The 24,298-nt window shown below is 36.5% G+C and overlaps 1 protein-coding gene across 1 annotated transcript in view; it reads left to right on the top strand.

The window, feature by feature from the left end:
- The window catches only part of LOC128700419 (arylsulfatase B), a gene marked incomplete at its 3' end in the record, with an annotated part of 128,297 nt that overhangs the window by 15,838 nt on the left and 88,161 nt on the right, over nucleotides 1-24,298 (top strand). Inside the window, 1 exon segment of the mRNA XM_070079909.1 lies at nucleotides 18,934-19,097. Within this exon segment, the coding sequence (XP_069936010.1) occupies nucleotides 18,934-19,097 (164 nt within the window).

The raw sequence follows: 24,298 nt of genomic DNA, 5'->3' as shown, positions 1-24,298 counted from the left end.
GATAAGCAAGAACCACATGACGCTTTAAACCACAGGATCACCCAACCCTACAAGAATGGCACAACCAGCACACAGCTAGCTGTTGGGCAACCATCCGGGGGCATGCGGAGGTGTGGGAGCTTCTAAGCTAATTTCATTCTCATCCTTGTTTGGTGTACTAGCCTCACGAGCATCATTTATATATTATTGTAATCACTAACGAGTGGTATTGATCAATAACAACACTCTGCGAGCCAATCATTGGCTCTGTGCAATGTAAAAAGAGAGCAAATGAGAGAGTGGGTGAAATGTTATAAAAAAAATTTTTTTGAAAATAAGAAAAAGTTTTGGAGTGAGATTAATAAGTTGAGAAAGCCTAGGAAACGAAAGGAGTTGATACTTAAAAATAGGAAAGGAGAGTTATGAAATGAATAGTTAGAGGTATCGTGAAAATGGAGGGAATATTTTGAGGAATTGTTAAATGATGAAGACAGAGAAGCAAGTGATTTCGAGCATAGGGCAAGGAGGAATAACATCATATAGGAGTGACGAAGAGCCAGTTGTGAGTGTGGGCTTAGTATGTGTGCCAGTGAGTAGAATGAAAGGGGGTAAGTCAGCTGGGATTGATGGGATAAAGATAGAAATGTTAAAAGCAGGTGGGGATATAGTTTTGGAGTGGTTAGTGCTTTTTCTTAAAAAATGTATGAAAGAGGGTAAGGTACCTTGGGATTGGCAGAGAGCATGCATAGTTCCTTTGTATAAAGGCAAAGAGGACAAAAGAGAGTAAAAATTATAGGGGAATAAGTCTGTTAATGGTATGGTTCAGTTAATATTGAAAAAAATTAAGAGTAAGATGGAGAGCAGGATACCACATGAACAAGGAGGCTTTAGGAAGGGTAGACGGTGTGTAGACAAATTGTTTGCAGTGAAACATATTGGTGAACAGTATTTAGATAAGGGTAAAGAGGTTTTTGTGGCATTTATAGATTTGGAAAAGGCTTACGATAGAGTAGATAGGAGAGCAATGTGGCAGATGTTGCAAATGATTGGAATAGGAGGTATGTTACTGAAAGCATTGAAGAGTCTTTAAGAGGATAGTGAGGCTTAGGTTAGCGTATGTAGACGAGAGGGGAGATAATTTCCCAGTAAAAGTAGACATTAGACGGGTATGTGTCTTTTCACTATGGTTGTTCAATATATTTATAGATGAGGTTGTAAGTGAAGTGAATGCGAGGGTGTTGGCAAGAGGTGTGGGGTTGAAAGATAAAAAAATATAACACAAAGTGGGAGTTGTCACAGTTGTTCTTTGCTGGTGACACTGTGCTTTTGGAAGATTCTGAAGAGAAGTTGCAGAGGTTGGTGGATGAGATTGGTAGAGTATGTAAAATAAGGAAAATAAAAGGGAATATAGGAAAGAGTGAAGTGGTGAAAATAACAAATAAGTTAGGTAATAGAAGACTGAATATCAGATTGGAGAGAGTATGGAGGAAGTGAATGTGCTCAGATATTTGGGAGTGGAAGTGTCAGCAGATGGGTCTATGAAAAATGAGGCGAATCATAGAATTGTCGAGGGTAAAAAGGTGAGTGGTGCACTGACAAGTCTGAGGAGACAAAGAACTTTATCAATGAATGCAAAGAGGGGAAAGTATGAGAGTTTAGCTATACCAATGCTCTTGCATGGTTCTGAATGTTGCAACAAGGAGAAGACTGGAGGCAATGGAGATGTCATATATGAGGGCAATGTGTGATGTAAATATAATGCATAGAATCCATAGTTTGGTGATTAGGATGAGGTGTGGGATTACCAAAACTATTATCCAGAGGGTTGAGGAGGCATTATTCATATGGTTTGGGCATGTAGAGAAACTGGAAAGAAATTGAGTGACTTCAAGAGTGTATAAATCTGTAGTGGAGAGAAGGTGGGGTAGGGGTTGACCTGGGAAATGTTGGAGAGAGGGGGGTAAAGAAGGTTTTGTGTGTGAAGGGCTTGGACTTCAAGCAAGCATGTGTGAGCATGTTAGTTAGGAGCAATTGGAGACAAATGGTTTTTAGGACTTGACGTGCTGTTGGAGTGTGAACAAGGTAACATTTATGAAGGAATTCAGGGAAACCGGAAGGCCGGACTTGAGTCCTGGATGGGAAGTACAGTGCCTGCACTGTGAAGGAGGGGTGTTAATGTTGCGGCTCCGGCAAGACAGTGATGGACTGAGTAATGATGAAAGTTTTTCTTCTTCGGGCAACCCTGCCTTGGTGGGAAATGGGCGACGTGTTAACTATATATATATATATATATATATATATATATATATATATATATATATATATATATATATATATATATATATATATATATATATATATATATATATATATATAAGGAATTCGCAAGAGCAGGCGAAATATACACAAACACTGATCTCTGGCTGAAGGAGACTCGAACCTACGAACCTTGGAACAAGGTACGCAGTGCTTTACCAATCTACTACAAGGTATTGGTCCAGTGTGGGTAGATTGGTAAAGCACTGCGTACCTTGTTCCAAGGTTCGTAGGTTCGAGTCTCCTTCAGCCAGACATCAGTGTTTGTGTATATTTCGCCTGCTCTTGCGAATTCCTTGCATTGTTAATATCTCTAGTAAGGCTGATGCATGCAGGAGATGAGATGAAAAGCTGTAAGCCTTCTCTTTGAAAGCTGGCTGCCTTGGATCAAAGTCTAGCGCAAGCTGGACTCCAAGGTATTGGTCCAGTTTGGGTAGATTGGTAAAGCACTGCGTACCTTGTTCCATGGTTCATAGGTTCGAGTCTCCTTCAGCCAGAGATCAGTGTTTATTTACACACACACACACATATATATATATATATATATATATATATATATATATATATATATATATATATATATATATATATATATATATATATATATATATATATATATATATATATATACAAGGAATTCGCGAGAGCATGCGAAATATACACAAACACTGATCTCTGGCTGAAGGAGACTCGAACCTACGAACCTTAGGACAAGGTACGCAGTGCTTTACCAATCTACCCACACTGGACCAATACCTTGGCGTGTAGCATGAGCTACACGTTTGATATATATATATATATATATATATATATATATATATATATATATATATATATATATATATATATATATATATATATATATATATATATATATATATATATATATATATGACCTGATGAGAATGGAGGAGAGAATAAGCAATCTTGATGCCCATGATGCTCTGTATCTCCTCACAAGGTGTCTTACTATGCCAAGACTCACTTACTTCTTGAGGTGTGCACCCTCTTTTGACAACTCAACACTCGATGAATATGATGCACACCTGAGATCAACTTTTAAGAAGGCACTGAACCTGTCACTAGAGGATGAGCAATGGGATAAGGCAACCCTCCCAGTGCGACTGGGAGGTACAGGGGTGCGTAAAGCAACTCATGTTGCTTTACCTGCTTTTCTGTCTTCGTGTTTGGCTTCCAGTGCATTAGTCAAGAAGATAGTGCCCGAACGCTTGAGAGACTTGGTAGGAGCTCAAGACCCCAGGTTTACTGAAGCAGCGATTCGGTGGGACACACTTACAGACTCCTCCAGTAGACCAGCTCCTCCTAAACAGCACAAAGAGTCCCACTGGGACAAACCGATCATGGAAAAAATCGCCAACACAATGCTCTCCAATGCTTCAGGAAAGAGTAAGCTCGTCTCCTGGCAGTGAAGGCACCACACTCAGGAGATTTCCTGTTAGCTGTTCCCAATTCCTCCCTGGGCACCCGTCTCGACCCAGTGGCCATTCGGATTGGTGTTGCTCTTCGCCTAGCCGCCCCCATCCTCACCGAACATAGGTGTATTTGCGGCAGGGCGACAGCTGATCAATTCGGACTGCACGGTCTCGTGTGTCACACAGCAGAAAGGAAGTATGCCAGACATGAGAAGGTCAATGACATAATAAAGAGAAGCCTCGCCACAGCCCGTTGCCCAGCTCAACGGGAACCCCAAGAACAGAGGTCTGATGGAAGTCAAAAGCGTCCTGATGGAGCCACTATGCTACTCTGGAAGGATGGAAAGCAGATTGCCTGGGACTACACCTGTGCTGCTACATTGGCAGACAGCTACTTGCCATACTCCGTAGTGGAAGGGGGTGGAGCTGCCAGCCACAGGGAGACCCAGAAGATCCGAAAATATGAAGACCTTCCCCCTTGCTATAGCTTCATTCCTATAGGGTCGGAGACCCTTGGAGCATGGGGCAAGTGTGCTCTAAAGTTCTTCAAAGAGCTAGGTGAAAAGCTCATCATAGAAACCAAGGACCACAGGCGACCAGCTTCCTCTTTCAGAGACTCAGTGTTGCGATCCAGAGAGAAAATTCCTTCAGCATTCTGGGCACGCGGCCCACCGCAGGGGAGCTGGACGAAGTATTCGAGATGTAGCTCTGAGTTACCTATGTTGTTTTACTTTCTGTTGTATTTTTGTGAATGGTTGGCCAATGTATTCTGTTTTTAAATAAAACATACTTGAAATATATGGGGTGGTAGGAGAAAATTATCAAACAGCTTCAGGGAGAACCTTGAGTTTTCCTTGAAGCAAGTTTATTCTTTTCTCTGAGGATGAGGGTCCCTAGGACAGTTCTAGAGGTGGTACCACCCTGAAGGAGGGGTGTTAATGTTGCAGTTTAAAAACTTTAGTGTAAAGCACCCTTCTGGCAAGACAGTGATGGAGTGAATGATGGTGAAAGTTTTTCTTTTTCGGGCCACCCTGCCTTGGTGAGAATCGGCCAGTGTGATAATAAAAAAAATAATATATATATATATATATATATATATATATATATATATATATATATATATATATATATATATATATATATATATATATATATATATATATATCTATATAGTAGGTTGGTAGACAGCAACCACCCAGGGAAGTACTACCGTCCTGCCAGATGACTGTGAAACAAAAACCTGTAACTGTTTTGCATGATGGTAGGATTGCTGGTTTCTTTTTCTGTCTCATAAACACGCTAAGATAACAGGGATATCTTGCTACTCCTACTTACACTTTGGTCACACTTCACAGACACGCACATGCATATATATATATACATACATCTAGGTTTTTCTCCTTTTTCTAAATAGCTCTTGTTCTTTTTTATTTCTTCTATTGTCCATGGGGAAGTGGAAAAGAATCTTTCCTCCGTAAGCCATGCGTGTCGTATGAGGCGACTAAAATGCCGGGAGCAATGGGCTAGTAACCCCTTCTCCTGTATACAATTACTAAAAAAGAGAAGAAGAAAAACTTTATAAAACTGGGTTGCTTAAATGTGCGTGGATGTAGTGCGGATGACAAGAAACAGATGATTGCTGATGTTATGAATGAAAAGAAGTTGGATGTCCTGGCCCTAAGCGAAACAAAGCTGAAGGGGGTAGGAGAGTTTCAGTGGGGGGAAATAAATGGGATTAAATCTGGAGTATCTGAGAGAGTTAGAGCAAAGGAAGGGGTAGCAGTAATGTTAAATGATCAGTTATGGAAGGAGAAAAGTGAATATGAATGTGTAAATTCAAGAATTATGTGGATTAAAGTAAAGGTTGGATGCGAGAAGTGGGTCATAATAAGCGTGTATGCACCTGGAAAAGAGAGGAATGCAGAGGAGAGAGAGAGATTTTGGGAGATGTTAAGTGAATGTATAGGAGCCTTTGAACCAAGTGAGAGAGTAATTGTGGTAGGGGACTTGAATGCTAAAGTAGGAGAAACTTTTAGAGAGGGTGTGGTAGGTAAGTTTGGGGTGCCAGGTGTAAATGATAATGGGAGCCCTTTGATTGAACTTTGTATAGAAAGGGGTTTAGTTATAGGTAATACATATTTTAAGGAAAAGAGGATAAATAAGTATACACGATATGATGTAGAGCGAAATGACAGTAGTTTGTTGGATTATGTATTGGTAGATAAAAGACTGTTGAGTAGACTTCAGGATGTACATGTTTATAGAGGGGCCACAGATATATCAGATCACTTTCTAGTTGTAGCTACACTGAGAGTAAAAGGTAGATGGGATACAAGGAGAATAGAAGCATCAGGGAAGAGAGAGGTGAAGGTTTATAAACTAAAAGAGGAGGCAGTTAGGGTAAGATATAAACAGCTATTGGAGGATAGATGGGCTAATGAGAGCATAGGCAATGGGGTCGAAGAGGTATGGGGTAGGTTTAAAAATGTAGTGTTAGAGTGTTCAGCAGAAGTTTGTGGTTACAGGAAAGTGGGTGCAGGAGGGAAGAGGAGCGATTGGTGGAATGATGATGTAAAGAGAGTAGTAAGGGAGAAAAAGTTAGCATATGAGAAGTTTTTACAAAGTAGAAGTGATGCAAGGAGGGAAGAGTATATGGAGAAAAAGAGAGAAGTTAAGAGAGTGGTGAAGCAATGTAAAAAGAGAGCAAATGAGAGAGTGGGTGAGATGTTATCAACAAATTTTGTTGAAAATAAGAAAAAGTTTTGGAGTGAGATTAACAAGTTAAGAAAGCCTAGAGAACAAATGGATTTGTCAGTTAAAAATAGGAGAGGAGAGTTATTAAATGGAGAGTTAGAGGTATTGGGAAGATGGAAGGAATATTTTGAGGAATTGTTAAATGTTGATGAAGATAGGGAAGCTGTGATTTCGTGTATAGGGCAAGGAGGAATAACATCTTGTAGGAGTGAGGAAGAGCCAGTTGTGAGTGTGGGGGAAGTTCGTGAGGCAGTAGGTAAAATGAAAGGGGGTAAGGCAGCCGGGATTGATGGGATAAAGATAGAAATGTTAAAAGCAGGTGGGGATATAGTTTTGGAGTGGTTGGTGCAATTATTTAATAAATGTATGGAAGAGGGTAAGGTACCTAGGGATTGGCAGAGAGCATGCATAGTTCCTTTGTATAAAGGCAAAGGGGATAAAAGAGAGTGCAAAAATTATAGGGGGATAAGTCTGTTGAGTGTACCTGGTAAAGTGTATGGTAGAGTTATAATTGAAAGAATTAAGAGTAAGACGGAGAATAGGATAGCAGATGAACAAGGAGGCTTTAGGAAAGGTAGGGGGTGTGTGGACCAGGTGTTTACAGTGAAACATATAAGTGAACAGTATTTAGATAAGGCTAAAGAGGTCTTTGTGGCATTTATGGATTTGGAAAAGGCGTATGACAGGGTGGATAGGGGGGCAATGTGGCAGATGTTGCAAGTGTATGGTGTAGGATTTAGGTTACTGAAAGCAGTGAAGAGTTTTTACGAGGATAGTGAGGCTCAAGTTAGAGTATGTAGGAAAGAGGGAAATTTTTTCCCAGTAAAAGTAGGCCTTAGACAAGGATGTGTGATGTCACCGTGGTTGTTTAATATATTTATAGATGGGGTTGTAAGAGAAGTAAATGCGAGGGTCTTGGCAAGAGGCGTGGAGTTAAAAGATAAAGAATCACACACAAAGTGGGAGTTGTCACAGCTGCTCTTTGCTGATGACACTGTGCTCTTGGGAGATTCTGAAGAGAAGTTGCAGAGATTGGTGGATGAATTTGGTAGGGTGTGCAAAAGAAGAAAATTAAAGGTGAATACAGGAAAGAGTAAGGTTATGAGGATAACAAAAAGATTAGGTGATGAAAGATTGAATATCAGATTGGAGGGAGAGAGTATGGAGGAGGTGAACGTATTCAGATATTTGGGAGTGGACGTGTCAGCGGATGGGTCTATGAAAGATGAGGTGAATCATAGAATTGATGAGGGAAAAAGAGTGAGTGGTGCACTTAGGAGTCTGTGGAGACAAAGAACTTTGTCCTTGGAGGCAAAGAGGGGAATGTATGAGAGTATAGTTTTACCAACGCTCTTATATGGGTGTGAAGCGTGGGTGATGAATGTTGCAGCGAGGAGAAGGCTGGAGGCAGTGGAGATGTCATGTCTGAGGGCAATGTGTGGTGTGAATATAATGCAGAGAATTCGTAGTTTGGAAGTTAGGAGGAGGTGCGGGATTACCAAAACTGTTGTCCAGAGGGCTGAGGAAGGGTTGTTGAGGTGGTTCGGACATGTAGAGAGAATGGAGCGAAACAGAATGACTTCAAGAGTGTATCAGTCTGTAGTGGAAGGAAGGCGGGGTAGGGGTCGGCCTAGGAAGGGTTGGAGGGAGGGGGTAAAGGAGGTTTTGTGTGCGAGGGGCTTGGACTTCCAGCAGGCATGCGTGAGCGTGTTTGATAGGAGTGAATGGAGACAAATGGTTTTTAATACTTGACGTGCTGTTGGAGTGTGAGCAAAGTAACATTTATGAAGGGATTCAGGGAAACCGGCAGGCCGGACTTGAGTCCTGGAGATGGGAAGTACAGTGCCTGCACTCTGAAGGAGGGGTGTTAATGTTGCAGTTTAAAAACTGTAGTGTAAAGCACCCTTCTGGCAAGACAGTGATGGAGTGAATGATGGTGAAAGTTTTTCTTTTTCGGGCCACCCTGCCTTGGTGGGAATCGGCCGGTGTGATAATAAAATAAAAAATATATATATATATATATATATATATATATATGTCGTGCCGAATAGGCAGAACTTGCCATCTTGGCTTAAATAGCAACGCTCATCTTGCCATATAGGACAAGTGAAAATTTGTGTATGCAATAATTTCGCCAAAATCATTCTAAACCTAACGAAAAAAAAATATTTCACTGTATATGTATATCTATATGTATCTATATATATATATATATATATATATATATATATATATATATATATATATATATATATATATATATATATATATATATATATATATATATATATATATATATATATATATATATATATATATATATATATATATATATATATATATACATATATATATTAATAGGTCGGCCGTCTCCCACCGACGCAGGGTGATCCCAAAGGAAAGAAAATCCCCCACTTTCAACTTTCTACTTTTACACAAACTCCAAAATTCGTCCACTAACCTTTGGAAATTTTCTTTAGAATCTCCCATAAGCACAGTATCATCAGCAAACAGTAACTGTGTCAATTCTCATTTTGTATTTGATTCCCCATAATTTAATTCCACCCCTCTCCCGAACACCCTAGCATTTACTTCTTTTACAACCCCACCTAAAAATATATTAAACAACAATGGTGACATTACACATCCCTGTCTAAGACCTACTTTTACCGGGAAGTATTCTCCCTCTCTTCTACACACCCTAACCTGATCCTCATTATCCTCATAAAAACTCTTTACAGCATTTAGTAACTTACCACCTGTTCCATATACTTGCAACATCTGTCACATTGCTCCTCTATCCACTCTATCATATGCCTCTTCTAAATTCATAAATGCAATAAAAACTTCCCTACCTTTACCTAAATACTGTTCACATATATGCTTCAATGTAAACACTTGATCTACACAGCCCCTACCCACTCTGAAGCCTCCTTGCTCATCCGCAATCCTTCATTCTGTCTTACCTCTAATTCTTTCAATAATAACCCCACCGTAAACTTTTCCTGGTATACTCAGTAAACTAATTCTTCTATAATTTTTACAGTCTCTTTTGTCCCTCTTCCCTTTATATAAAGGAACTATACATGCTCTCCGCCAACCCCTAGGTACCTTCCCCTCTTTCATACATTTATTAAACAAACATACCAACCACTCCAACACTATATCTCCCCTGCTTTTAACATTTCTGTCATGATCCCGTCAGTTCCAGCTGCTTTACCCCCTTTCATTCTACGTAATGCCGCACACGCCTCCCTCACACTCACATTCTGCTCTTCTTCACTCCTAAAAGATGGTACACCTCCCTTGCCAGTGCATGAAATTACTGCCTCCCTTTCTTCGTCGGCATTTAAAAGTTCCTCAAAATATTCTCTCCATCTACCAAATACCTCCATCTCCCCATCTATTAACTCCCCTACTCTGTTTTTAACTGACAAATCCATTCGTTCCCTAGGATTCCTTAACTTAACTCACTCCAATTTTTTTTCTTATTTTCATTAAAATTTCTTGACAGTGCCTCTCCCACTCTTTCATCTGCTCTCCTTTTGCACTCTCTCACCACTCTCTTTACCTTTCTTTTACTCTCCATATATTCTGCTCTTCTTATAACACTTCTGCTTTGTAAAAACCTCTCATAAGCTACCTTTTTCTCTTTTATCACACCCTTTACTTCATCATTTCACCAATCACTCCTCTTTCCACCTGCACCCACCCTCCTATAACCACAAACTTCTGCACCACATTCTAATACTGCATTTTTAAAACTATTCCAACCCTCTTCAAACCCCCCACTACTCATACTTACACCAGCCACCTTTCTGTCCATAGTTGCTTATATCTTACCCGAACTTCCTCCTCAATTAGTTTATACACTTTCACCTCTCTCTTGCTTGTTGTTGCCATTTTCCTCTTGTTCCATCTACCTCTTACTCTAACTGTAGCTACAACTAAATAATTATTCGATATATCAGTTGCCCCTCTATAAACATGTACATCCTGGAGCCTACCCATCAACCTTTTATCCAACAATACATAATCTAACAAACTACTTTCATTACGTGCTATATCATACCTTGTATGTTTATTTATCCTCTTTTTCATAAAATATGCATTATTTATTACCAAACCTCTTTTTATACATAGCTCAATTAAAGGCTTCCCATTTTCATTTACCCCTGGCTCCCCAAATTTACCTACTACTCCCTCCACAACATTTTTACCCATTTTAGCATTGAAATCCCTAACCATAAGTGCTCTCACACTTGGTTCAAAACTCTCCATGCATTCACTCAACATTTTCCAAAATCTCTCTCTCTCCTCTACACTTCTCTCTTCTCCAGGTGCATATAAGCTTACTATAACCCACTTTTCACATCCAACCTTTATTTTACTCCACATAATCCTTCAATTAATACATTTATAGTCCCTCTTTTCCTGCCATAACTTATCCTTCAACCTTATTGCTACTCCTTCTTTAGCTTTAACTCTATTTGAAACCCCTGACCTAATCCCACTTATTCCTCTCCACTGAAACTCTCCCACCCCCTTCAGCTTTGTTTCACTTAAAGCCAGGACATCCAGACTCTTCTCATCCATAATATCCACAATCATATCTTTCTTATCATTTGCACAACATCCACTCACATTCAGACTTCCCACTTTGACAATTTTCATCTTATTTTGTTAGTAATCATTACAGGAAAAGGGGTTACTATCCCATTGATCCCGGCATTTTAGTTAATATTTATGAGACAGAAGAAAGACACCAGCAATCCTACCATCATGAAAAACAATTACATGCTTTCGTTTTACACTGACTAGGCAGGACGGTAGCACCTCCCTGGGTGGTTGCTGTCCACAAACCTACTATATATATATATATATATATATATATATATATATATATATATATATATATATATATATATATATATATATATATATATATATATATATATATATATATATATATATATATATATATATATATATATATATATATATATATATATATATATATATATATATATATATATATATATATATATATATATATATATATATATATATATATATATATATATATATATATATATATATATATATGCAAAGCAACCACTCTGAAAGAATAGAGAAATTCCAAGCGCTTTCGTGACTACTCACATTATCAAGGAACTATGAAAGTAAAGCATCCAAGGAAGCTATATAAGGGGTCTGGCCAGCACCTCGCTATCAGATCCCACAACGGTTAAACACCTGACGCGCCGACCCAACTTGGATAGGTCCTTTGCACAACTCACCCGACAAACTATTCTACCCAAGAAAATTTAAAAATTATTTGTCCAGTGTATTATTAAATTCTTCCCAAATTCTATTAATTATAAATGGATCTAATTTATATAAACCAAAGGAAATATTCATATTATTGTCAAAACTGCTTTTTATGAAACAAGATTCAATTATATTCCTGTCGACCATGGACTTGCTTGATACTACTTTCTCAACTTTTTGAAAATCAATTGGATGGTTAAAATCTCTTACATGAATAAATAGAGCATTGGAATCTTGTCCAGTTCTAATGCTATATTTATGTTGTTTTAATCTTAGTTCGAGATTTTTACCAGTTTGACCGTAATAAACTTTATCGCAAATTTTACAAGGAATCTTATAGACACATCCATCAGCATTTTGGGGGGAATTCTTTATCAAAAGTTTTTTTACTGTATCAAGATTTTTGAATACAACTTTAATATTAAAAGTCTTAAGAAGAGAAGGCATATCAACCAAGTTTTCATGGTAAGGGAGAACCAACATATTTTTAGTTGAATAAGGCTGGTTGTCCCTTTTTGGATTGTAAAAAGTGTTTCTAGCAACTTTAAAAGATTTATCAATTACATTTCTTGGGTATTTTAAATCATTACCTATTTCATAAATTTTGGATATTTCCTCATCTATGAACTCAGGACTACAAATTCGTAAAGCTCTCAAAAACATTGATGAGAAAACAGACAGTTTGACTCTATCTTGATGCGAGGAATAATAGTGGACATAGGAACAGTTATTTGTAGGTTTTCTGTAAATTTTAAATTTGAATTCATTATTACCCTTAATAATTAAAACATCTAGAAAAGGCAATGAGTTATTTTCTTCAAACTCAACAGTAAAGTTTATAGAATGGGCTAAGCTATTTAATTTTCCAAGGAAATGGTGTATATCTACATTTTTGGGCATAAGACACAAAATATCATCAACATATCTGAACCATTTAGCTCTATTAGGGAGGATTGTGTTAAGCAACCTTGTTTCAAAAAATTCCATGTATAGGTTACTAAGAACAGGTGAAAGAGGATTTCCCATTGCCATACCAAACTTCTGAGTGTAAAACTTATCATTAAATACAAATTTTGCATCAACAATGCAAAGTTTAATAAGTTTAATGATAGTAGGAACTGACAATGGTAAATCATAGTTAACGAGTTCTTCAGATAAGAAACTTAATAAATCATCAACAGGAACTTTCGTAAACAAGGAAGTAACATCAAAACTAACCATGTTAAAATCATTTAAGTCAGTCAAGGAGCTTAATTTATCAACCAAGTCTATGTTGTTTTTAACATTAAAGTTAGAAATTTTGCCAACAATAGGGCTCAAAATATCAACAAGCCATTTGGATAATTTATATGAAACTGACCCTATGGAGCTAATAATTGGTCTGACTGGATTCCCTGGTTTGTGTGTTTTTATTAGTCCATACATGTAAGGCAAAGATGGATTAGTGGAAGTAAATTGTTTGACTAATTCATCTTTGCCTTTCAGTAGAAGTTTTATTGTTTTATTGAAATTGCTGTTAACGGTTTCTAGGGGATTTTTCCTAAGTTTAGAATAGGTTTCAGTATCATCTAAGAGATTATTCATTTTTTCTTGGTAATCATTTTCTTTCATAATTACTATTGCATTTATTTTGTCTGCTTTAGTAAGGCGCAAATTTTTATTGTTATTAAGTAGTCACGAAAGCGCTTGGAATTTCTCTATTCTTTCAGAGAGGTTGTTTTGCATATTCTGAAATCACCTGTTTACTGTGATCTTATTGCATTAATGGATACCACACGACTCTTCAGAATGTTCTCGATAAGCTTTCGTAATCATATATCTTTTGTTTCACAGTTTTCTTCTGCACTGATCAAGTCCCACAAGTTAAAAATTCGACTTAATTTCTTAAAAAAAATTTTAAATGAACAAGTTTTGCCCAAGTCTCTTTTACCCAATAGACTCCTTGACATGAGAGATCGTCCTTTTGATGATTTTATGAGAATTATTCTTCAGAAACATATTGAAATAACTAAAATACAGGAGAAGGAAGCATTCAAAATATTGAGAAACAAAAAATACTCTTTTAATCAGGCCATTCCATCAGAATGGAAACACAGTATGTTGGATCATTGCTATAATAAACTCAGAAGAATTTGTAATGAACTCAAGAGCAAACTACAAAGAAAATTAGACATTTTAATTGAAAATAGTGAATGGACAAATCATGCTAATAACAATTTTGTAATTAACTTATCAGATGAAATTTTAGACAAACATACAACTGCTGCTCTAGGTTTTGGCCTAAGTTTTGCAACTTCAAAAAAACTTAATAATGTTGAAATTGCAAAAGCCTTTTGTAACTTTGAAAAATTTTCTGATTTATCCTCTGATGAAATTAATATTAGTAAAGGAATGGTATATAGCTCTATGTTAAAACCAAACATTCCCAATTGCCCTCAAAGATTCTTTAAGTCTTATGATACACTTAATAACAATAAAAATTTGCGCCTTACTAAAGCAGACAAAATAAATGCAATAGTAATTATGAAAGAAAATGATTACCAAGAAAAAATGAATAATCTCTTAGATGATACTGAAACCTATTCTAAACTTAGGAAAAATCCCCTAGAAACCGTTAACAGCAATTTCAATAAAACAATAAAACTTCTACTGAAAGGCAAAGATGAATTAGTCAAACAATTTACTTCCACTAATCCATCTTTACCTTACATGTATGGACTAATAAAAACACACAAACCAGGGAATCCAGTCAGACCAATTATTAGCTCCATAGGGTCAGTTTCATATAAATTATCCAAATGGCTTGTTGATATTTTGAGCCCTATTGTTGGCAAAATTTCTAACTTTAATGTTAAAAACAACATAGACTTGGTTGATAAATTAAGCTCCTTGACTGACTTAAATGATTTTAACATGGTTAGTTTTGATGTTACTTCCTTGTTTACGAAAGTTCCTGTTGATGATTTATTAAGTTTCTTATCTGAAGAACTCGTTAACTATGATTTACCATTGCCAGTTCCTACTATCATTAAACTTATTAAACTTTGCATTGTTGATGCAAAATTTGTATTTAATGATAAGTTTTACACTCAGAAGTTTGGCATGGCAATGGGAAATCCTCTTTCACCTGTTCTTAGTAACCTATACATGGAATTTTTTGAAACAAGGTTGCTTAACACAATCCTCCCTAATAGAGCTAAATGGTTCAGATATGTTGATGATATTTTGTGTCTTATGCCCAAAAATGTAGATATACACCATTTCCTTGGAAAATTAAATAGCTTAGCCCATTCTATAAACTTTACTGTTGAGTTTGAAGAAAATAACTCATTGCCTTTTCTAGATGTTTTAATTATTAAGGGTAATAATGAATTCAAATTTAAAATTTACAGAAAACCTACAAATAACTGTTCCTATGTCCACTATTATTCCTCGCATCAAGATAGAGTCAAACTGTCTGTTTTCTCATCAATGTTTTTGAGAGCTTTACGAATTTGTAGTCCTGAGTTCATAGATGAGGAAATATCCAAAATTTATGAAATAGGTAATGATTTAAAATACCCAAGAAATGTAATTGATAAATCTTTTAAAGTTGCTAGGAACACTTTTTACAATCCAAAAAGGGACAACCAGCCTTATTCAACTAAAAATATGTTGGTTCTCCCTTACCATGAAAACTTGGTTGATATGCCTTCTCTTCTTAAGACTTTTAATATTAAAGTTGTATTCAAAAATCTTGATACAGTAAAAAAACTTTTGATAAAGAATTCCCCCCAAAATGCTGATGGATGTGTCTATAAGATTCCTTGTAAAATTTGCGATAAAGTTTATTACGGTCAAACTGGTAAAAATCTCGAACTAAGATTAAAACAACATAAATATAGCATTAGAACTGGACAAGATTCCAATGCTCTATTTATTCATGTAAGAGATTTTAACCATCCAATTGATTTTCAAAAAGTTGAGAAAGTAGTATCAAGCAAGTCCATGGTCGACAGGAATATAATTGAATCTTGTTTCATAAAAAGCAGTTTTGACAATAATATGAATATTTCCTTTGGTTTATATAAATTAGATCCATTTATAATTAATAGAATTTGGGAAGAATTTAATAATACACTGGACAAATAATTTTTAAATTTTCTTGGGTAGAATAGTTTGTGGGGTGAGTTGTGCAAAGGACCTATCCAAGTTGGGTCGGCGCGCGTCAGGTGTTTAACCGTTGTGGGATCTGATAGTGAGGTGCTGGCCAGACCCCTTATATAGCTTCCTTGGATGCTTTACTTTCATAGTTCCTTGATAATGTGAGTAGTCACGAAAGCGCTTGGAATTTCTCTATTCTTTCAGAGTGGTTGTTTTGCATATTCTGAAATCACCTGTTTTCTGTGATCTTATTGCATATATATATATATATATATATATATATATATATATATATATATATATATATATATATATATATATATATATATATATATATATATATATATATATATATATATATATATATATATATATATATATATATATATATATATATATATATATATATATATATATATATATATATATATATATATATATATATATATATATATATATATATATATATATATATATATATATATATATATATATATATATATATATATATACATATATATATACATACATATATATATATATATTTATTTATATATATATTTATATATATATATGTATATATATATATATATATATACATATATATATATATATATATATATATATATATATATATATATATATATATATATATATATATATATATATATATATATATATATATATATATATATATATATATATATATATATATATATATATATATATATATATATATATATATATATATATATATATATATATATATATATATATATATATATATATATATATATATATATATATATATATATATATATATATATATATATATATATATATATATATATATATATATATATATATATATATATATATATATATATATATATGTATATATATATGTATATATATATATATATATGTATATATATATATACATATATATATATATATATATATATATATATATATATATATATATATATATATGTATATATATATATATATATATATATATATATATATATATATATATATAAATATAGTATATGGAATAGGTGGTAAGTTACTAAATGCTGTAAAGAGTTTTTATGAGGATAGTGAGGCTCAGGTTAGGGTGTGTAGAAGAGAGGGAGAATACTTCCCGGTAAAAGTAGGTCTTAGACAGGGATGTGTAATGTCACCATGGATGTTTAATACATTTATAGATGAGGTTGTAAAAGAAGTAAATGCTAGGGTGTTCGGGAGAGGGGTGGGATTAAATTATGGGGAATCAAATTCATAATGGGAATTGACACAGTTACTTTTTGCTGATGATACTGTGCTTATGGGAGATTCTAAAGAAAAATTGTAAAGGTTAGTGGATGAGTTTGAGAATGTGCGTAAAGGTAGAAAGTTGAAAGTGAACATAGAAAAGAGCAAGGTGATGAGGGTATCAAATGATTTAGATAAAGAAAAATTGGATATCAAATTGGGGAGGAGGAGTATGGAAGAAGTGAATGTTTTCAGATACTTGGGAGTTGACGTGTCGGCGGATGGATTTATGAAGGATGAGGTTAATCATAGAATTGATGAGGGAAAAAAGGTGAGTGGTGCGTTGAGGTATATGTGGAGTCAAAAAACGTTATCTATGGAGGCAAAGAAGGGAATGTATGAAAGTATAGTAGTACCAACACTCTTATATGGATGTGAAGCTTGGGTGGTAAATGCAGCAGCGAGAAGACGGTTGGAGGCAGTGGAGATGTCCTGTCTAAGGGCAATGTGTGGTGGTGTAAATATTATGCAGAAAATTCGGAGTGTGGAAATTAGGAGAAGGTGTGGAGTTAATAAAAGCATTAGTCAGAGGGCAGAAGAGGGGTTGTTGAGGTAGTTTGGTCATTTAGAGAGAACGGATCAAACTAGAATGACATGGAAAGCATATAAATCTATAGGGGAAGGAAAGAGGGGTAGGGGTCGTCCTCGAAAGGGTTGGAAAGAGGGGGTAAAGGAGGTTTTGTGGGCGAGGGGCTTGGACTTCCAGCAAGCGTGCATGAGCGTGTTAGATAGGAGTGAATGGAGACGAATGATACTTGGGACCTGACGATCTGTTGGAGTGTGAGCAGGGTAATATTTAGTGAAGGGATTCAGGGAAACCGGTTATTTTCTTATAGTCGGACTTGAGTCCTGGAAATGGGAAGTACAATGCCTGCACTTTAAAGGAGGGGTTTGGGATATTGGCAGTTTGGAGGGATATGTTGTGTATCTTTATACGTATATGCTTCTAAACTGTTGTATTCTGAGCACCTCTGCAAAAGCAGTGATAATGTGTGAGTGTGGTGAAAGTGTTGAATGATGATGAAAGTATTTTCTTTTTGGGGATTTTCTTTCTTTTTTGGGTCACCCTGCCTCGGTGGGAGACGACCAACTTGTTAAAATATATATATATATATATATATATATATATATATATATATATATATATATATATGTGTGTGTGTGTGTGTGTGTGTGTGTGTGTGTGTGTGTGTGTGTGTGTGTGTGTGTGTGTGTGTGTGTGTGTGTGTGTGTGTGTGTGTGTGTGTGTGTATCAGAATATTGCTATATCTAGCTTACTGTTTTGGTGAAATAATCATTATAAGGATATGAGGTAAAACGAATCAAAACTTCTATTCAACTAATTAAGACAAAATTAACTGCTATATTTCTAAAATGAAACAGGTATAAGTGATTTTTCCTGGTTTATGCAAGAAGAATCATGTATTTTAATGTTATACTTTCATAATTACGTTAGCAGATCTTTTTAGTGTTGGTCTTTTCTACTACAGAGCAAAAAATTTCGTATAGTACTACAGTGTAAATAGCAGGAACAAATGACACAAGATGTAAAACAACCAGCCAAGGTTGTATTGCACAGTACTATTAACAATGACAACAAGCTGATGCAGTCGCTGGCCTGATATATGCTGTACTGATATTATGACGTGACCTCCTGCAGGCTGGAACGACGTGTCGTGGCATAACCCTCTCGTGCAGACTCCGCACCTGGAAGCTCTGGCGAGATCTGGGGTTCTGCTGGAGCAGTCCTACGTTCTACCCTTGTGTACCCCGACCCGTTCTGCTCTACTCTCAGGCCGTTATCCCTTCACCATCGGCAGGCAGGTGTGTCAAGGTGATATGAAGATATTCTTGAAAGCTATATTCCATCCGACGATTACAAAGGCTGCCTTGGGTTAAATTCCAAGTTTACTTTTTATTTATTTATTTATTTATTTATTTATTTAAAAATTTGTGCACACATACAGAGGTACAAAAAATACAGAAAAGAGCAGTATGCCAAAGCCACTTATACTATGCATAGCATTACGGGCTGGCTTAAAATTAACTTAAGATGAACTAAGCAATGATGACATCGGTGATAAAACTTTAATGTAAACAGATTACTATAAAGCACAAGTGAGTATTACAAAGACAGGTCATATGGTTGTATGCATTGTTGTACATTCAGTAGAATGGAGTATTCTGTTAGGTAGTGTATTTAAAAAATAATAAAGTTAGATTGGGTTTTAGGTTTAACATTTATGTGATATAATTGTGAGAAACATTTAAGATATACAATTTATAAGGTTCAGTTATTCAGTATTTATTTGGTTTTGGGTGAGTAAGTGATCTTTGAGAAGAGACTTGAATTTATAAACAGGTAGTGTTTCTTTTATATTTACAGGTAATGAGTTCCAGATTTTAGGGCCTTTTATGTGCATTGAGTTTTTGCATAGTGTGAGATGGACACGAGGAATATCAAAGAGTGATCTGTGCCTTGTGTTATGGTCATGTGTTCTGTTGAGGTTGGCAAGGAGATGTTTGAGGGGAGGGTTAATATCAGAGTTAAGTGTTCTATGTATGTAATAGGTGCAGTAATAAGTATGAATGTTTTGTATGGTGAATAGGTTTAGTGTATTGAATATTGGTGGAGTGTGCTGCCTATAGTGAGAATTTGTTATCATTCTAACTGCAGCCTTTTGTTGGGTAATTAGTGGTCTGAGATGGTTACTTGTTGTTGAGCCCCATGCACAAATTCCATAGGTGAGATAGGGGTAAATAAGAGAGTGATATAGGGCCAGGAGGGCTGACTGTGGAGCATAGTACCGTATCTTCGATAGTATGCCTACAGTCTTGGAAATTTTCTTAGAAATTTGTTGTATATGTGTATGAAATTTGAGTCTATTATCAAGGTGGATTCCTAAGAATTTTCCCTCTGTTAGCTTTGTGATAGGTGATCCGTTTATCATTATGTTAAGAGGGACATCTGTAGCTCTGTTACCAAACTGAATGAAGTAGGTTTTGTCAATGTTTAGTGTAAGTTTGTTAGTCCTCATCCAGGTAGATATTTTCTGTAATTCTGTATTTACAGTATTGGCTAGCGTGACTGGGCTCGGGTGGGAGAAGACGTATGTAGTGTCATCTGCAAATAGTGTGGGTTTGAGTAATTGCGAAGCATTTGGTAGGTCATTTATGTATAGGAGAAAGAGAAGAGGGCCAAGGACACTTCCCTGTGGGACACCAACTGTAATTGGTTGTGCAGAAGAGTTTGCCCCATTTGCATACACATATTGGCTTCTGTTGCTGAGGTATGACTTGAGGTAGTTGAGGGAGTGCCCTCTTATACCATAGTGTGACAATTTTACGTGGAGCAAGTCATGGTTAACTGTATCAAAAGCTTTACGTAAGTCAATGAAGATCCCCAGTGGGACTTCTTTTTTCTCTATTGCAGTGTATATATGTTCTAGCATGTGTATAATAGCATCATTAGTATTTTTATTTGGCCTGAAGCCAAATTGGCAGGGGTTGAGTATGTTTTGGGAGATAAGGTAGGAGTAGATTCGTTTATGAATTAATTTTTCGAAGATTTTTGAGAGAGGGTGTAAGTTGGATATTGGCCTATAGTTATTCAACTCTGTTTGGTCTCCTCCTTTGTGGATCGGGGTGACCCTTGCTATTTTGAGTACTGTGGGGAAGGTGGAGGATTCAATGGATTTGTTAAAGAGTGTTGCAATGATTGGTGATAGCACTTGTGACACTTTTTTGTATATAAAGGGTGGTAAGGTATTTAAATCTCCTGCCTTGTTTTTTAGCGTGTTGATAATAAGGGAGACTTCGTATGGGTTAGTCGGAGCTAGGAACAGTGTGTTCGGGTAGTTGCCAGTGAGGTAGTCATTTGGTGGGGTATCTGAGCTTGGGATTTTATTGGCAAGGTTTTGTCCTATAGTGGAGAAGAAGTCATTGAGTCTGTTTGCTGTTTCTGTTGGTGGGAGTTGGGATTCATCTGATTTTGCTAATTTTATTTCGCTATTTCTTGATATCTTTTTTGTTCCTAGAATTTCTGATAGGGTTTTCCAGGTCTTTTTTATATCACCTCGTAAGTTGGATAATCTGTTCTCATAATACAATTTTTTTGCCCTTCTTATCAGGCTGGTTAGGATTGACGAGTAACGTTTTGTTTGGTCTCTGGTTATGTGACCCATTCTGTACTGTTTTTCATATTGGTGTTTTGTATTTATGGATTTGAGAATGCTGGGTGTTAACCAGGGACTGTTCAGTCTCTTAGCTGTCATCTGTTTAGTTTTTTTAGGGCAGTGCTTGTTATAGAGGTATTGGGTCTTTTTTAGAAAATTATTAATACATTCGTCAATATCTGTATAGATTTCTAGCTCGGTGTGCCAGTCAATGTTTGCTACTGCTGTTGTGAAGTTATTAATGGCTGCCTCATTGTGAAGTCTGAAGGTGACTTTAGTAGTGTCTTGGGGTAATTTACCAAGAGTTGTTATGAGAAAAGTAGGGTAGTGGTCTGTGGTATTATCTGTAATTATGCCTGATTTTAAAGGGGATATGGTGTTGGTCCAGATGTGGTCAAGTAGGGAAACACTAGTCTCTGTAACTCTTGTAGGTTTTGTTACTGTTGGTAGCAACATACAGTTACTCATTGTGTTTGTGAATTCAGTAACGTGTGGGTCCTGGTCTTGCAGGAGATTTATATTGAAGTCACCTGAGAGTAGTAAGTGATCTTTGTTCATGCGTGCATCAGTTATCATACTTCCTAGGTTTTGACTAAATTGGCTAATGTTTGACTGTGGAACTCTGTAAATGTTTATCAATGTGAGAGGTTTTTGTAGGTATTTGGATTTGAATTTGGCTATTATATATTCCCCATGTTCATCCCTTGTGCAAGTATTAGTGATACATTCTAGTTGGTCTGAGTAGTATATGGCTGTGCCACCCCCTTGTTGGTCTGGCCTACAGTTGTGTATGGCTGTGTAACCAGGAATGGCATAGACATCTGTACTATCAGGCTTTAGCCAGGTTTCAGTTAGTGTAATGATGGACATATTGGCATGTAAGGAATTTAGTAATGCTATGAGGTCATCGTAATGCTTGCTTAAAGATCTGATATTGTAGTTAAAGATAGTTATGTTGTTGTTGGCACTGAGAAGTGCCTTTGATTGTTCTGCAGTGTAGTAATTACAGTAACTGTTTGAATCATTTAAGTCATTAAATAAGAGGTTGGTATCAGGATCAATGCTTGTAATCATACTAACCCCCTCCATCTTCCTTACTCTTCACAGGAGAGAAAAGTTGAATGTGAAGTGTTACTAATTCCCTTGTTAACTATTAAGGCTGGAGTTTTAGTGTGATATCAGGTGATTCTTGAAGGCCGCAGATACCTATTTAACCTTCAAAAGTGGGTAGTTTATTAGGCAAAAGGGAAACTGGGGGGAGTTGTAACCTATATAACACAGACAAACATGTGGGCATGAAGAATATTAAATAGTTTTAGGTGAAGGTTCTCTCAGTCAAAAAAACTTATTTATTATTTTTTATTATCACACTGGCCGATTCCCACCAAGGCAGGGTGGCCCGAAAAAGAAAAATTTTCACCATCATTCACACCATCACTGTCTTGCCAGAAGGGTGCTTAACACTACAGTTTTTAAACTGCAACATTAACACCCCTCCTAGAAAGTGCAGGCACTATACTTCCCATCTCCAGGACTCAAGTCCGGCCTGCCGATTTCCCTGAACCCCTTCATAAATGTTACTTTGCTCACACTCCAACAGCACGTCAAGTATTAAAAACCATTTGTCTCCATTCACTCCTACCAAACACGCTCACGCATGCCTGCTGGAAGTCCAAGCCCCTCGCACACAAAACCTCCTTTACCCCCTCCCTCCAACCTTTCCTAGGCCGACCCCTACCCCGCCTTCCTTCCACTACAGACTGATACACTCTTGAAGTCATTCTGTTTCGCTCCGTTCTCTCTACATGTCCGAACCACCTCAACAACCTTTCCTCAGCCCTCTGGACAACAGTTTTGGTAATCCCGCACCTCCTCCTAACTTCCAAACTACGAATTCTCTGCATTATATTCACACCACACATTGCCCTCAGACATGACATCTCCACTGCCTCCAACTTTCTCCTCGCTGCAACATTCATCACCTATGCTTCACACCCATATAAGAGCGTTGATAAAACTATACTCTCATACATTCCCCTCTTTGCCTCCAAGGACAAAGTTCTTTGTCTCCACAGACTCCTAAGTGCACCATTCACCCTTTTCCCCTCATCAATTCTATGATTCACCTCATCTTTCATAGACCCATCCGCTGACACGTCCACTCCCAAATATCTGAATACATTCACCTCCTCCATACTCTCTCCCTCCAATCTGATATCCAATCTTTCATCACCTAATCTTTTTGTTAGCCTCATAACCTTACTTTTTCCTGAATTCACTTTTAATTTTCTTCTTTTGCATACCCTACCAAATTCATCCACCAATCTCTGCAACTTCTCTTCAGATTCTCCCAACAGCACAGTGTCATCAGCAAAGAGCAATTGTGACAACTCCCACTTTATGTGGGATTCTTTATCTTTTAACTCCACGCCTCTTGTCAAGACCCTCGCATTTACTTCTCTTACAACCCCATCTATAAATATATTAAACAACCACGGTGACATCACACATCCTTGTCTAAGGCCTATTTTTACTGGGAAATAATTTCCCTCTTTCCTACATACTCTAACTTGAGCCTCACTATCCTCGTAAAACCTCTTCACTGCTTTCAGTAACCTACCTCCTATACCATACACCTGCAACATCTGCCACATTGCCTCCCTATCCACCCTGTCATACGCCTTTTCCAAATCCATAAATGCCACAAAGACCCCTTTAGCCTTATCTAAATACTGTACACTTATATGTTTCACTGTAAACACCTGCTCCACACACCCCCTACCTTTCCTAAAGCCTCCTTGTTCATCTGCTATCCTATTCTCCGTCTTACTCTCAATTCTTTCAATAATA

The sequence above is a fragment of the Cherax quadricarinatus genome, unplaced genomic scaffold (genome assembly GCF_038502225.1).
Source record: "Cherax quadricarinatus isolate ZL_2023a unplaced genomic scaffold, ASM3850222v1 Contig41, whole genome shotgun sequence".
NCBI lineage: Eukaryota > Metazoa > Arthropoda > Malacostraca > Decapoda > Parastacidae > Cherax > Cherax quadricarinatus.
The sequence above is the reverse complement of the archived record's forward strand: the minus strand, read 5'-3'. Positions and strand labels throughout refer to the sequence as shown.